Source organism: Molothrus ater, chromosome 1, assembly GCF_012460135.2.
Source record: "Molothrus ater isolate BHLD 08-10-18 breed brown headed cowbird chromosome 1, BPBGC_Mater_1.1, whole genome shotgun sequence".
Taxonomy (NCBI): Eukaryota; Metazoa; Chordata; class Aves; order Passeriformes; family Icteridae; genus Molothrus; species Molothrus ater.
In genome coordinates, this window is record NC_050478.2 from 58,923,647 (window position 1) to 58,939,947 (window position 16,301).

General features: G+C 38.5%; 1 protein-coding gene across 5 annotated transcripts in view; it reads left to right on the forward strand.

Moving 5' to 3' along the window:
* The window catches only part of RECK (reversion inducing cysteine rich protein with kazal motifs), a 45,796-nt gene extending 37,355 nt beyond the window's left edge, over positions 1–8,441 (forward strand). For all 5 annotated transcript variants that reach the window (XM_036406605.1, XM_036406606.1, XM_036406607.2 and 2 more), the window contains 5 exons: positions 1,776–1,968; positions 3,123–3,333; positions 4,585–4,658; positions 6,059–6,214; positions 7,194–8,441. In XM_036406605.1, the coding sequence (XP_036262498.1) occupies positions 1,776–1,968; positions 3,123–3,333; positions 4,585–4,658; positions 6,059–6,214; positions 7,194–7,412 (853 nt within the window). In that variant the 3' untranslated portion in view covers positions 7,413–8,441. The remainder of the gene's footprint in view (positions 1–1,775; positions 1,969–3,122; positions 3,334–4,584; positions 4,659–6,058; positions 6,215–7,193) is intronic.
* The last annotated feature ends 7,860 nt before the right edge of the window (positions 8,442–16,301 follow it).

A 16,301-nucleotide genomic window follows, 5' to 3' on the forward strand; every position in this document is an offset into this window, starting at 1 on the left:
ACTTCACATACATTTTCAAAAGTGGGAGAATCAGATTTTGTCAAAATGGCAATAACTGCCATTTTACTACTTTGTTTCACACCTTCTTTTACTAGTTTAAAAGAAGACCCACATCTGAATTCAAGACTTGGAGTCAGTCTTGCTTATTCAGTCAGTAATCTGTGCTTTTTGTCTCTAAAATAGGAAAATATCAATCACCCTTTTTTTCTTAAACTGAAATCTTGTGAAAACTATGTCTGTACAATCTCTGGTTTTTCAATATCAAGAAAAGCAAAATCTGCATAGACAAATATATTAAAACAAAAATATGCTTTGTACTAGTGTCAGGCAAAAAAAATCTGACCTTTCTTACAGAGATCAAAGTCTGTGGCTCACAATATTGGTCTCTGTCTTCAATTTTCCCAGTGTTGTGCAATATTGCAGTCTCCTTTGAATTAGTGTATTTTTCTATTTTGAAAGAAAGCCATCAAAATAAGTTGTGTAATATTGTGCTTTCATGAAAGCTGATTGTAGCAATTTTAGGTTTTTTTCCTTTTTCTGCACTTAAAATGGCATGATGCAGAAAAATACTGAGAAAACACTGTAGTTTTGTAGCTGTTACAGCCATAATGGCATTCAAAATTGGAATTTCAAATCTGTGTTGTGGATAAACATTTTTTACCTTTTATGTTTGAAATTTGTAGAGTACACAGAGGCTTTCCATTTTTTCAAAATACCATTATGCTTAGTACCTCAATTTGTAGTTTCAGTAAAGGACTGTACACAATACATTTTTATGGGTCAGTTTGATAATGTAGCTCAAACTGAACATGCTCATCTGAAGATGCCCCTGATGCACTTGAAATGTGTTTAGGATCTTATATTACACATGTGAAGTGTTTAAATCTCAGAATTTCCAAGCCTTCCCTAATATCAAAGGCGTGTCTGTAATGCATGGGAGTGCAGCACGCAGAGAGAATAAGGACATATTTTGCATTATCCAGTGGTGGTAGCACTGCTGTGATTAATGGAGGGAGGGAGTTGTCCAGAGAGCCATGAGAGCTTTCATCAGCCTGCTCAGCAGGCTGCATTGGCTGGCATTCCTCTAGCAGAGGGATGCCTTGCTGGGCCTATGCCAAATGCTTTGCATCTAAGATCATGGAAGGTACATGTTTAATACAAAGGGGAAAGAAATTGTGCTGGTTTTCTGTCTGTATTGTCTGTGAAGGCTGCAGAGGAATGGATGCCAAGAAGGTGTAAATATGAGATTTTTCTGTTTGTTTGCAGTCATCCTCTAGGTGGGATGCTATACAATATCCCAGACCTCCAAAGCTAGAATCCAATTAGATAGTTGTAATTGAAACCATATAATCTTGTAGGTCTTGTTAGACCTCTGCAATACAATTTTTTTCTTCTTGCTGTTTCCGTGTTTTCTCTAGCCTAGCTGTTCTCAAATATTCATTTACAAAATGAAGTATGGGAGTAGGTAAGAAGTTTATCCAAGCCTTTGTCAATAATCCACTGAAAAATACTTGGTAAAAGATAAATGTTAGTGGAAACTGCAGTTGTGTTGACATATATCGAGTAAACGTGTGAAACTCTTCCAGTTTTGTGATGAGACCTGGAAAGGGCTATTCAGAGTGTTCTATCGCTTGTATTTCCTGCAGCTCTGCTGAACCACAGGTAGTTCTAAAGCACTGGAGAAAATTTCACTGAAAATATTTTCCCTCAATTTTTGAGAATTAAAAACAAAATAATCCCATGACATGACATGAAATTATTATGACTTTCTGCAGGTGCATACCAAAGAAACAAGTGTGCTTGACCAGTTTTGAGAAGTTTGAATGCAGCCAGCATGAATGTGTGCCAAGGCAGTTAAATTGTGACCAGACACGGGATCCTGTTTGTGACACAGACAACGTGGAATACACTAACTTGTGTACTTTGTACCAAAAAGGAAAAACTTTGGCATATCGAGGACCATGCCAGGTAGGAAGTGGTTCTGGCAATAAGTATCAAATCTTCTTTGTTCCTTGGTGTTCAACTTAACAATTTTTATTTTTATTTTTTTAGATATTGTTTGCTTGTTGGGTCTTTTTTAAGTATTCTTTTTGGGGTTTATAGCTAATAAAAAGTAGTAATCTAAAAACTTATTTTTAACTAGTATAAAAATAATCTCAAAGTCTTCAGAATTTTGTCAAGTGTTTCTCTGCTTTAGTTAACAGTTGTCTCAAAGCCAATCAAAAGCTCTACTTATGCTTTCTTGGGGGTAATACTCTTGATATTTATATCTTCCTATATATACTATTAAAGCTTGCACACTAAGATGTGTTTGCAGTAATTAGTGCAGGTCCTTGGTCACTTAAATGCTAATTCTTACCAATTTTAACTCATTGAAATATAAAATAATGCCCAGTCATACAAAGTCTTTAGCTTTTTGTATGATTGTGCCCCATGTTTACCAAGTTCATTGCTCAGGATCTATTTACATACTAGGCAGTCTGTAATAAATTTCTAGTTAGTCTGCATTGGATTAGTCTTCATATTAATCCTTGAGAAGAATTAAAATTAGGTTTAGTTTTTGCATCCCACCACTCTCTACGGTGGTGTTAGACAAGGTGGTTCTGTCACCTTACAATAACAAATACACAGATATAAGTAATATAGGTAAATAAGTGATATATAAAAATATACAAGAATGTGTTAGAAACACATGTGCATGCACACTAAATTTTAAGCACACAAAGCTGCACTAAGATGAACTAATAAATTACTAATGAGTTGTTTAATTATTAGTAGAATAATTTAAGTTATAGTGAAATTATAATTATTTGAATTTATTTCATAGGTTAATTTAAATATGGTCATTTTATTTAAGCATTGCACAGAACAAAAGTTTTTAGTTTCTGAAATATGTTTTATTGTGCATTTCTCAGATTGTCACCTTTTTGAAGTATTTACCTTTTCATTTATAGCCCATTCATAAACTGGCAGGTTATTTCCTCTGGATTTCCTACCTTTCCAAAGGTTTGACATTGTTAGCAGTTAGTTCCCATTAACTTTGCCTTTTCTGGCGTTGAAACGACTCGGCAGTTTGTGCGGCAGGGCCGAGCCGTGGCTGCAGGCGCTGCCGTGTGTTCCAGCCCTTCTGCAGGTCACCGGAGCCCGTGTGCGGGCACAACGGGGACACCTACAGCAGCGTCTGTGCCGCCTTCGCCGACCGCGTGGCCGTGGACTACCAGGGACACTGCCAGGCCGTGGGCGTGCTCTCCGACCGCAGCTCCCACTCCGAGTGCGCCTTCGTCAGATGCCCCCAGCTCTCTGCCACCGCCTGCAAACCCGTCCTGGCGCCAGGTGGGCTGGTCACTGCAGACAGGGTTCTCCAGCTCTCCAGGGCGGTGCTTGGAATAAAACAGGCTTTAGCATGTTGTATGAACGGAAAGCATAAAGCGATGGCTCTGCTTAGGGCTAGAACCAGCCAGTGTCAGGACTCAGATAAGAAAAACTGAATTGGAAGGACCTTGGCTTTGGGGGGTTCCTCCTTCGGTCTCTTAGAGACTGGCAGCTGGGATGAGTTTGGGAGAAACAAATGAGCTCTGTGGTGTCCAGGGTAGGATGCATCTAGGAATCTGGTGAGTAATTTTTCGGAAGCGGCACACAGATACCACATTGGAATGCTGAGCTGTCATCAGCATCGGGTTCCCAGAAGGGCAAAGATGGTATCTAGTTAGTTAGGAGACAGAGTAAAATACCGTATGTATTCACAGTACTGTGGAAGACAGCAGGAGTAGTTTTGCAATGTGCTGGTTTGAACCAGTTTTTTATTGTTTCCACAAGTGCTTCCTTTATGAAACAACAACTAATCACAGGTAATACACAGAGCAAGAAAAGCTCTGTTCTTAAAATGAAAGTTTTATTTATTTTTCGCCTTTCTTGCCCCCTTTGAAAAAGGTCTTTGTGCTTTTTAATCACATTTAGTACTGTAAATTTCACTCTGTGAATGTGAACTACATATAAGTTGGTGAGTGGATTTAATACACAGCCATGAATAGAAAGTTGAAATATTATTCCTTTGGTTTCTGACATGATGAGGAAAATCAGTAGGAGAAATATAACATCTGTCAGAAAAGCACTTTTTCTCCCTTGTTATCTAAAGGTTTTACTCTCCAATATGGTGTAATTGCAGAAATTAATGCTTGCAATGTGCATAAAGCTTCTGTCATGTCCTAGCTATATCATCAGCTCTTGAAATCCATCATTTCTGTAGGTGATATGCATGCATCCATACAAAATCTTGTGGTACTCACAGTGCCTCCAGTTTTTAGGTTACAATAATGAAGGATCTTAAAAAGAGTGAAAGTTCATGTTGCTTCATGCTGATAGTAGTAAAAGTGTGTGGAAAGGTGACAGATTTTTCATTATAAATGTTTTCAATATTAAAATAATATTAGAAATGTGCAATTCTGCTGTCAAATTGAAACATTTATTTTGCTTTGGTAATTTTGCTATTTTCATGCTTAGTTAATATTCAAATTTTGACTCTTGCTTACTTAAAAGTGAAAAGACTACTTGTTTATATTACTGAGATTTCTTTAATTCACATAGGAGCCTGCTGTCCACTATGTGCTGGAATGCTGAGAATCTTATATGACAAAGACAAGCTGGATAATTTTGCAAGGGTAAACAGTTCAATCATGCCTAATGTTAAATGGTATATGAAAAGTCAAGTTACAGTGCACTTCCTTCTGAAAGGTTAACATGTTATAAAAAGCCATTATTTTTTAGTTGTTATTTGTGGTTGTTGGGGTTTTTTTTCCTTGTACTGCTTATACTTTCCTTTATTTCTTTATCTGAGTCATAAATTTAATTACAATGCAAAGCAAAACAGAATTAGAGTAGACACAAACAAGCAGACTCAGGTTTGCAGTTTGTAATACTGCAGTTTGCAATTTTTGACTTGTAATAATGCAGAAAAATTATATGGGAACAGCATCTATGATTCTACTGCTTTCCTGTCAGAGATTTTGTGTTTGTAGGTGCTGTGTATGTGTATTGACCAATTTTGCTGAATAACAGTGTCTGTTGTGTCATGACAGCATCCTGGAGTGTCAGTTGTCATCTCTAATGGTATGAGGGACACAGTGGCTACTGCAGCTTCTCAGTTCATACATTACAGCATGTGACTGTGAATTTTTAGTTTCTGATAGAAGAAGCCTTTCTACTTGAAGAAATGTATTGGTCTTATTCAAGTAGTTGGTGATATCTACTCTCACCTACTAAGCACCCTAATACTTGGATTGTAATGTCTTCCTCTTTTAGTTCAGACAGCTGGTTCATGTGAGAAAAAACTGCTTCAAATACTACAGAGTTCTATAAATCTAGGGCTGCTCTGCCTCTTGTTTTCTAGTATGGGAGCACAAACCACTGTAACAGATAACCAGTTACATTATTTTGAGGTATGTGATACACAGACACACTAACCATGAAGATGGACAACACATATCAAAATCACTCAATATAAGAAGTAAATCTTTTCCCTCTTTCTTTCTTTTTCTTTCTTTCTTTCTTTCTTTCTTTCTTTCTTTCTTTCTTTCTTTCTTTCTTTCTTTCTTTCTTTCTTTCTTTCTTTCTTTCTTTCTTTCTTTCTTTCTTTCTTTCTTTCTTTCTTTCTTTCTTTCTTTCTTTCTTTCTTTCTTTCTTTCTTTCTTTCTTTCTTTCTTTCTTTCTTTCTTTCTTTCTTTCTTTCTTTCTTTCTTTCTTTCTTTCTTTCTTTCTTTCTTTCTTTCTTTCTTTCTTTCTCTTTCCTTCCCTTTTTTCTTCTTTTTTTTTATTTTTAATTTTTTTACATTTTTGGAGGGGTTGGTTTTCAGGTTTTTTTAGAATCAGTGAATCATTTCTTAGAATGATGTTTTAGAAGCATTGAATCCTTTAGATCTTTTGCTAGCATTTAGAGTAGAGTTTGGAACTGAGTAGTTTAATGGCTGAAACACATTTTCTGGCATGACATAATGTTATAAAACTGAGGAGGAGAATTTTCCATAATACCACTTCATCCACAGAGTTCTTTGTTTTCCTCCAGGTAACAAATAAAAAGCCAATAACGGTACTTGACATACTTGAAAAAATCCGCCTGCATGTGTCAGTGCCACAGTGTGATGTGTTTGGATACTTAAGCATAGAATCTGAAATTGTGATTCTCATCATTCCTGTGGATCAGAACCCCAAACCATTGCAGGTAGATGATGTTGTTATTTTATTTACCCAGCATTAATTTGCTTCACTTCTGTACGTGTAGGATGGTGCTTGTTTCCCAGGCAGATATGTTGTGTGTAATTTGATTGCTCATGCCCTGTTATGTCCAACTCAGCTCCAACTTCTGCCTCCTTCTCTAGCAGAAATAGCCTAAAATGTTACCATGACTTAGGAAAGAAAGTCTTGCCAGCCTGGTCAGCTCTCACTCCATCTGCAGCAGGTGCTGTCAGATTCCTGGGGGAAGGGGGACTCCAAAATCAGAGGCCACCACTGCTTACCTCATTGGTAGCACCCATTGCTGAGCTAGACACTCCTCAACTTTCAAAGCTTTGGACCTCCAGATATTAAGTTTGTCAAATTTAAACCTCACCAGAGGCAGTTTCCTATGCTTTTAAAGAGACTTATTACTAAATTCCTTTCTAGGGTGCAGTAGAAAATGAAGTGGAAAAAATTAATTTCCTAACAGAAATTCATTAATATCATCATGTCACTGGGGGAATGGAAACCTGCAGTTTCCCAGGTTCTGTTACTTCCATTCTTTTCTCCCTTTCTCATAAACAAAATCAGTTATTTCTCATTTCGAAGAAAAATCCAAGGAAGGAGAAAATCTGGATTTTTCCACCATTGCAGACTTCAATCAAGGAAGTAAGTTGGTCAATCAGGAAGGAAGTCCTCAGTTTTAGAGGCACTTTCTTTAGTGATAATCCACTGGGCTTTTTTGCATCAACATTCAAAGCATGTCAACCCACACTAACTTGTATATAGCTTCCTTCCTTTTGCTTTTCTACTGCTCAGGGCTTCCACAGCCGTTTTCACAGTACCGAAGTCTATGATGAGACCTCTGATCTGTTTTCTGAGTACTCCCCAGAATTATGTAAATCTTATGTGCTGATGGGAATATTTTTGCATTGGCATTTTACATGGTAAGAAGAGAAGTAATAACTTTTTTTTTTCCCCTCTAGATTGAAGCCTGCAATAAGGAGGCAGAAAAGATCGAGTCTCTGATCAATTCGGACAGCCCAACATTAGCATCACACGTGCCACTGTCAGCTCTAATTGCATCTCAAGTACAAGTTTCATTTAGCATTTCTTCTGCTTCTGCTCAAGTGGTGCCTGCTCTGCACTCCCTGTTCATAAGCCTTCTATTCACCTTGGCATCAGCATTGAGATACTGCTTGTAACTGCTTGGGAAATATGCACCAGAACTGGGGCATTTGTATTGTGAAGGACTTTTGGAGTTGTTGATCACTGAACCAGAAAACAAAAAACGTGCAAGATTTGATGAACTTACACTTTTCAATGAAGGACTAAAAGTATTTGAATAATGTGAAAAGATTATTCTCTTACTCATAACTAGTCAGATGACTGTTTCAGCACAATTAGATTGTTTTCCATGGATCTTGGAAACAACATAAATATGCTCTGGAAGGTTCTGACATTATGGATTTATGATTTTGAGGAGAAGGGATCTTATAGGGTTTTTTCAGCCATGAACTAAACAGTGTTTTGAGTTTACTGAAGAATGCTAATTTTATATTATTCAGATGCATATCAGTGACAAAGAAAGAATGCACCTATTTTAAACATCATTTTTGGAAGAAACAGATTGCTGCTACCTAATTACCCTACCAAAAATTTAAGAGTTTATTCTCATGTAAATATGCTTTCATATATTATTATGAAGAAAACTAACTAGCCCTGGGCCTATTTCAGTAGACATCTTTCCTTGGACTAGTGAAGACTTGCAGGACTTTGGGCTCACTGCCTGTAAAATGACAATCAAGCTCTATGCTAGTACCTGACTTCAGTGAAGAGATTTGTTCTTCTTATAGTTTTGTACATTTCAGAATCTCATATTGGATGCAAAATATAAAGAATCCCAGTATCTATATTTAAGTGCCATTTAAACTATGGCAGTATTTGCATGTTATCTAATGAAATTTATACTTTAAATGTTTATACAAACAGTATGTTTTATTACTTATTGTATTTTATGCACCTGACTTTACTCTACATGAAGTATTTTATATCAGTATTATGATAGCCAAGTTTTGAAGTATATAGAGAAAAACTTATTTTTGCCAAAATTATGAACTTTGAAAGAAAGCACTGAAAACTTTTCAAACATGTATGTTGTAGCATGTTTGTAGCAATTATTTTCTGCTAAATCTTTTAAATGCAAAAGCATTAAAGCTTTTTATTTTAATAAACACTTGTGTCTTGTGTCCTTGTGTAGAATGCATGTAATTTTATGGATTCAGCAAGACTGCAGAGATTTCCTTTTCTCTCTCAAAATAAGCACTTAAAACTAACTGCACTTACATACATGCATGACTCACACAGAAAATGTTCCCAAATAGATGTCAAGAGGGTCTCAAGGATGAAGGTGTTCTTGCCAAATACCTTGAGGAAGACTTATGCAAATAATCATTCAAGCCTTGAAACAAAAAACTTCAGTATCTTGATAATCCATCTGTTTCTGAAATTTGTTATGTGTATTCTTTAGACTTGGACAGAGAAATAGAATGGATGCATTTTGAAAAGCTTTTTGAACTGAAATGGCTCAGATGATAGCCCCAGAAACTTCAAACAATTCAGATTGTTTGGTTTTTTCCAAATCATTAGCAAATATCTCTTCAATATGTAGTTTCTTAGCTTGACTAGCATTTAGCTGAAGCAAATCTGATGCCTACTAAAAAGTAATTATAAATGTCTTAAGAAAATAATATTTACACACACATACATGTGTGTATATATATATATATATATATATATATATATATATATGCACCGCACTGGAAAACTTAGTTAAAAGCTTTAAAAGCACACTTTTGGTGGAATAGTATATACAGTGAACTTACTTTTATACATCTGTGAAGATTTTCTTTGATGAGAAATTATAACAAAAAAATTGCCTTAAATTGTGTGATGAATCTGGGAGAAGCAGAATTTAAGCCCAGAGATTGTGATTCTTTAATTTATGTCAGTGTCCATTGCTTGCTAGAAAAGAGTGAAGCTTTTGAGAGGTTAAATATGTACAGAACCAATGAGGTTTCACAGAATCCTAAATTCTGAAGCAGAAGTCCAGCATTCAGACTGTACAGGGTTTATGCTCTTTTTTCTGGATGAACAAAAGCACTTAAGTATTTCCTAGGTTTTCTCAAGACCTTGGACTACCTCAGAAGAATGAAGAAATTAACTCGTGGGTTTTGAATTCAGTTGAACTGGGATAAAAAAAAATAGAAGAAACCAAGCCCAGTCTTAATTGCAGCCTACGATATTTGAACCTGAGGAGGACAAATCTGGTGCAGGTTTCAGAGGAGTTTTCCATAAAGGTGCTAACAATCTTCTGTCACCATCTGTGTGGAAATCACTTAAAAGGAATGGAGACAGCACAAGGGCACTTCAAAGCAGCACAAGCCTGTTTGTTGCTTTTATAACAGGACCCAGATGAAACATTTACAAAACATTATTTGCTTCTCTGCTGAAGACCAACAATGGCAATAACTGGCTCCAGAGAGATGTCACTGTTCTCTCTCAGTTTGCTTAGTTTGGCTCTTCCCAGCAGGGTGGTACAGAAGCAGAGATGCCAGAGGTGCCATTTCGTACAGCCCCAGGAGAGGATCAGCCACAGGGACAAACACCAGAGCAAGTAAAAGCAAGAGACTTCTGGCTGAGTTCTGAGTCCAGCAGGAGCTGGCATCTGAATTTTGGAGGCGAGGAACAGTCAGTTCTGAGCAGGCACAAAATCACACCTGGAGCCGCAGTGTCACTTTGTCACTCCACAGCCCTGCCCCTCTCCCTTGCTCTGCTTTCATGGTGCTTTACCCACTATCACTTGGAGATTTGCACGTGTCTCTCAGTTCAAAAGCAAAATGTTATTTATACATCTACTGAGTTCATGACGCTTCTCCAGCTCTTCCTTTTACACATAACAAAGGATATTTCAAAACTTTTCCCCACCATCTCTAGTCCTAGGAAGCTCTGGGAGCATTTACATGAGCAAATACAAATACATGAATGCTCTGTGAGACTGCAGCCTAAGTGTTTCATATTTGAAGTCTGGGCTGTAAGGTAACCCTATAGTCAAGTGAATCCCAAAAAGTAACAGGGGGAAAAAAGATGTCTCTGCCAGGGTTGTGCAAGACTTGATTGCAACCTCCTGCAAGTTCTTTGAACTGGTGCTTTTATACAGTGAGACAGTGGCTCCAGCTGCTCCCTGTGGAGCAGTAATGAAGGTGACAACTGCAGGTAACTCTGTCACCTCCTAAGAGTGGCTGTACCCACCACTGCTAAGGCGGCCTGCCTCCCATAGAGGTGTTCAGTCACTGCTTGTTTTGTGCTCTCTGGGCTTTTTTGCCTTTCAGTTCCTAGGACATAAAGGAAAATAAAAAATAAAGGACAGCCTTCCCTGATGATGCAATAGTTCCTGAAATAGTGCAGTAATCCTACCATTATTGCATAAAGAAATGTTATTAACCTTAAATTTTTCATTATATTATCATATATATGAGAATAATTCTGATTATATGTGTATATATATATAACACATCTGTGAACCCATAAGTGACTTTCAAACTTGTGTTAACAGATTAGTAGAGTTAACAGAGTTAATTAGATCACAGTCCTTTCTTAAAACAGAATAAATCTATTCTTCCCCCCAGAGTATTTTCTGATTTGCCTTCCTCAAAGCTGGATTCTTCTTCATTTGGCCAGGTCCAGTAAGGAGAGTAACCTGAGCCAAAGGGTGTTGATGGCTCTGTAATTCTGACACTCCTTCATAATTCCATAGCTTCTTGCTGTAAAGAGCCATCCCTGTGTTTTTCCAAATGCCTTCTCTTGTGCTTGGCAAGGTTTCTCACTTTGCCTCTTTGTGCTCAGTTCTCAGCATGAGCTGCAATATATACAAAGGTCTTCAATCTGTTTTATTCAATTCTGACTCCTCCTCTAAGCCAGCATTCTTCTGCAGCACTGAAGAGTCCTAGGGGGTTAGATGATTCAGTCAGTGGGTTATGATATACAGCAGAACAGAAGTTCTTACTAGTGCTAATGTGGCAGTTTTCAAACTAAAGCCTACTCTTCAGCTTGGTGTTCTGCAATTCTGCACTGTTTGCTGACAGTAGAAGAAGTGGATGGGTTGTTACTGCTGTTTGCTGTATAAATTTACTTTTTAGCCACATTTTAAGCTGCAGCAGCAGGAGCAACATTCAGTAAATATAAATAAAGATATATTTAGATGCACTTATATGCTTGTATACACACCAATATACACATATATATGCATATAAATATATTTATATCACAGTGCTCTGTATCAGGCTCCATATCAGCCTCTTCAGGAAGAGCATATTTGGCCATTGTAGAGAATTTAGCAATTTATTTTGGTAAAGAACCAAAATATGAGGGGTTAATACTTTTAAGTTTGAATTTCAAGTACAAATGGCAATCAAAGATGCAGGATCACACTGACTTATTGCCTAATTTATACATGATGTTGTCTGGCTATATGCACACAAAAAGGCTAAAAAGATAACTTTGGATGGTTTCATTCTCAGGTGCATTCAGCTGCAGCAGTTCATTTTCCTCTGAGTTCCCTCTGGTGTTTTCACTCTGGTCCCTGCTGCTCAGGGCAGTAAGAGCAGCTCCCAAGTACCAATGGAATTGCTGGCATCAGTCAGGAGCAGCCATCGGCCCCCGACCACTGCATCACATTCAGGGCCTCTGGCATAACAAAGTTTAAATATTTGCAGCCATTAGTTCCATGCAGCAACTGAGCTGCTGTCAGCAAGGCTGTGGCTGTGTTGTCATTAGTAGTGGCTGTGGGTACCACGAGCTTCATCCAGATCAGAAGCAGGGACGTGCCTTAGCCAGAAAACAAGATACAACAAGCAGCCCACCTGGCTTCCATGCTGGAAAACAAATGCTGTCACACACACACATTCCCTGTGCCTGTGTTGAGTATGGCAGGTTGTGCACTTTGCTTCTTTAACAGGCTTGAAGTGGCAATGGAAACTATGGAGCAGCATCTCGTGGCTGCAGTACTTTCTGAAGTGCTCCTCATATCCATAATGCAGGATTTACTGCCTCCCTGCACCACAGCTTTAAGGCCTCACTCAAGGCCCAGATGAGTCAAAGGAGATGTGAGAAATGCAAATACACATTTCTAAAGTAGAAAAAATTAAATCTATATCTTATTTTCCCTTCTGGCTTTAGGCTTCAACAGGAGAAACTGTACAAGCAGAAAGAGTCAAGGGAATGAAACCATGTAACAGAATGCTTATCATAGACACTTATCATAGCAGAAAAGAGAGACGGAAACTATTATTTCCATCCACACATGATGCAGTAAGAATGTGCCATCACAAACAACCTCAACACAGACTTGCCACCCTGCTCTGGGAGATGGCCCAGCCGGGCAGTGCTGGTCAGTGACCACAGCTTAGGAACAGGGCAAGCGGAGCTGTGGCCTGTGGAGGCGAGCCGAGTTACCCATGTCCCAGGTCAGTCAGTTGTGATGGCAATGCAGCTAACACAGTCCAGATTGTAACAACAGTGATACGTGGAACTGAGATGCATTTCATTATTCTGAGAAGGATTTTTAGTAAAGTTTAGGCACACTCAAAATATGCAAAGGCTTGATTACAATCCAGTAACAGCATCTGTTATGTTCATGTGGAGAAGTTTCTCTTGGCAACTGATTAAAAAACTCCAGAGGCAAACATGGGTGTGAGCAAGGGCCAGAGCCTTAGAAATCTCTTTGAACTTTTCACATCATTGCTGCTGCAATCAAGGGCATGTGCAGTACAGAAACACAGACTGTTAACCATTACTGTGGCCCTTCTTGCTCTGATGTGTGACCCATGATCCATCACACCTTGTGTTCATTTTGTTACGTACTCAGAAGCAGCACAATGACACTCAACAAGTAAATAAATAGCAAATACACACAATTATAAGCACATCACTGTTAACATCACTGCACCACACTCTGCAATAAAAAAAATTTTCAGTCCTTGTCCTCAGTCCCAAGTTTCCCAAACTGAATAGTTCACCCGAGTTTCCTGTGTACAGCAGTGCTGTCCATCAGCCATGAACTGTTCCAGGTGAAGATAAAGGCATTGGCATTGTGAATGTAGCAACTGTGCCATCCTTTGATGCTCTGATTTTTAACAGCAGAGAAGCTTCCTACCAGAACACAGCAGGAACATTTATTCACAGTAAATAGGTGTGCAGCTGCTACTGATCTTCAATACATTTTTACTGTCCACTGCAGCAGACTTTTAACTACTTTGTTAGCGGCAGATGCCTTTTCTAAGGCCTTGTTCTTTATCTAGAAGTGTTAGGAAAGGCAGACCCTGCTGGCAGGATAAGAGGCAGTGGACACAAATGAGAAACCTCAAACTTCACCTGAACATCACTTTTACTATGAGATTGGTTAAAACAGCGCTGGGCACAGGTTGCCCAGAGAGGACAAAATTATTTTCCACCCTTGAAGATAGTCAACACATGATGGGACACAGCCCTGGGCTCTAGGTGGCTCTGCTTCTTCCCACATGCTGTAATTCTGTAATAAAGCTCTGAGGAGCTGAAAAGCACCACCATACATGCTAACTGTCTTGCTGGTCTCCTCACTTACCTTGCATTTTTAAAATGTGGTCATTTCCAGTGCTTGGATTTGAATTCCATGACATATTTTCTCTCTGCAAGTTAATTCTAGATCAACAGTTCCATTGCAGCAACACATAATCACAGAATCACAGAATACCAGGCTGGAATAAACCTCAGGCATCATCTGGTCCAACCTTACTTGGCAAAAGCACACTGTAATGATGGCCCAGAATCCAGTCCAGCTCAACCTTAAAAGTGTCCAGTGTTGGGGAATCCACAACTTTCTTCCTTGGAGCAATTATTCCAATGCCTGTTTGTTCTCATTGGGAAAAAAAAAAAAAAAAACAAAACTTCTTGCATCTACTCATAATAAATATGAAATAACTGTGAAATGTTTTCCTTTGCATCCAGCCTACCTGCAGCCATCCCACAGCCCCGGGCTGTCCACCAGGCAGGTACGTGACACCCTTGAAAAAAACCAGCACTCACTGAGCAAGAGGGTTGAATTTGTCCAGTCCTTCCCAATCAGGATAAAAGTGGTTACTAAACATCCAGCAGCCTCCTGGCTTGAATGACAGCTCTGTGCTTTGCTTGGCCAATTCAACCCACATTTAAGTGACAACAGTTCTGTAGCTGGGAAGAATCAAGTGAGTTGAAAATGCATTCCATACATTACTACTTATTCTTGAAGAGTACATATCTTCTCTCATATATTACAGCCTTTTCTAGGTTGTGGAATGAAAGGTCTTGCCCAAAATATACAGGTTAATAAAAGACTCACAGCCATAACCCAGATGCTTCTTTGAATGTTTAACACTCAGGTCACTTGTCTGGAGTTTAGGACTAGTATTACAGTTTCATATCTATTTTTTGAAGTTTGCGTTTAATTATGGATCCCAAATGCAAATCTTTCAACACAGAAATCCTCTGCTCTCCAAAATGCGTATGAATTTCACAGGTTCAAATCACTGCTGTGATGGCTGCAGAAACTCACAAGATTTTTCATACATTGTATTACTCTGATGATTTTTTTACAAGGCAGATCTAGTATGCACTAAGCATGTTAGAAATGCCTCTGTGAGCAGGAAGTATATGAGGTGTTGGGCTCAGGTCTGTAATTGCTGACAGCAACACACCAAAGTTTCTAAGGAATTCAACTTTCCTGAAATTCAATACAGAAAAAGCTAACTACAGAGTGGGAAACATTTGTTTTGACAGACTCAGGAGGTCATCATGCTCTTGTGGTTTTAAAATAAACCTTCAACCCTAAGATTAAAAATCTAAATGCTGTGGTCAGGGTTGTGCTCCCCACAGAAATCCCGTAGGTGGCATCACAGCACATGGGGAATTACATTTCAACTGCTTTTGGTTTAGAAGGAATGCAGCCGCCTTGGGATTTTTATTTCTCAATTGTTTTTTGTTTAAAGCTAACACTTTCCTGCAACTTCAGTTCTATTTTCTGTGCCACTTCAATCTCAAGAAGATCCAATCTGCACAGGCTTAAGTCTCTCTTGCTTTATGTAAATTTATTTCCTCCTGCAGATGCCTACCATAACCTACTCAGGGCTGCCCCAAGAATGTAATTCTCAGTTGAGAAGCACACCTGACATCAAGGACATGTATGGATGTATTAAATTGTTGGTATGGAAAAGAGTCAAATCGACAACCATAATTTTTGTCGCCAGCAATCCAAAGTTCATATAACTGGGTACTTCAGGGCTGAATCAGACACAGGTACAAACCAAGACACACTCTCAAGGTTTCAGTGCTTGTTAACAAAGAAGTGAGTATTTTGAAGTTTTTTTTTTAAAAACCCTGATCATTTAAAGAACTCTCGTGCAGACCTGAAATTATAATAAAGTTACAGTAAATTCAGCATTATTGTCTTAATTCAGAAGAGGCAAATGATTGCATTAATATCTGAACAACAACCAGTAGATGTCAGCACCATTTTAAATCTGGCACTGGGGGCCACCACAAGGGGAGGACTGGGAAAACCAGTGAGGAGTCCAGGACAAGAACTGGATCCTGCCCCAGTTCACCACATGTCCATCCTGTCCCCAGCAATGACCATCAGGGCACAGTGCCCCACTCTCCAATGACAGTCACATTGGTTTGTTCATGTGTGACCACCTGGGCACAATGTATATTAGCTCCTGTCGAAAAGAAAAAGGATGTAAATTGAGGCAAGGGTGCCTCTGGGCTGAGCCTTGACTGGATGGATGCCTTACACCGATGCTCTGCTTGTCCCTTGCAGCTGACTTATTATACAAAGCAGAATAAGAAAACAGCATACTTTTAATTAGCAGTATGGATGAAAGGAGGAAAACCAAGTAAACAAACAAAACCAACAAAAACAAAAAAAAAAAAAAAAAAAAAAAAACAACAACAAAAAAAAAAAAAAAAAAAAAAAACAAAAAAAAAAAAAGGAAAAACAAAGTAATCGCCTCTTGCAGGGTTTA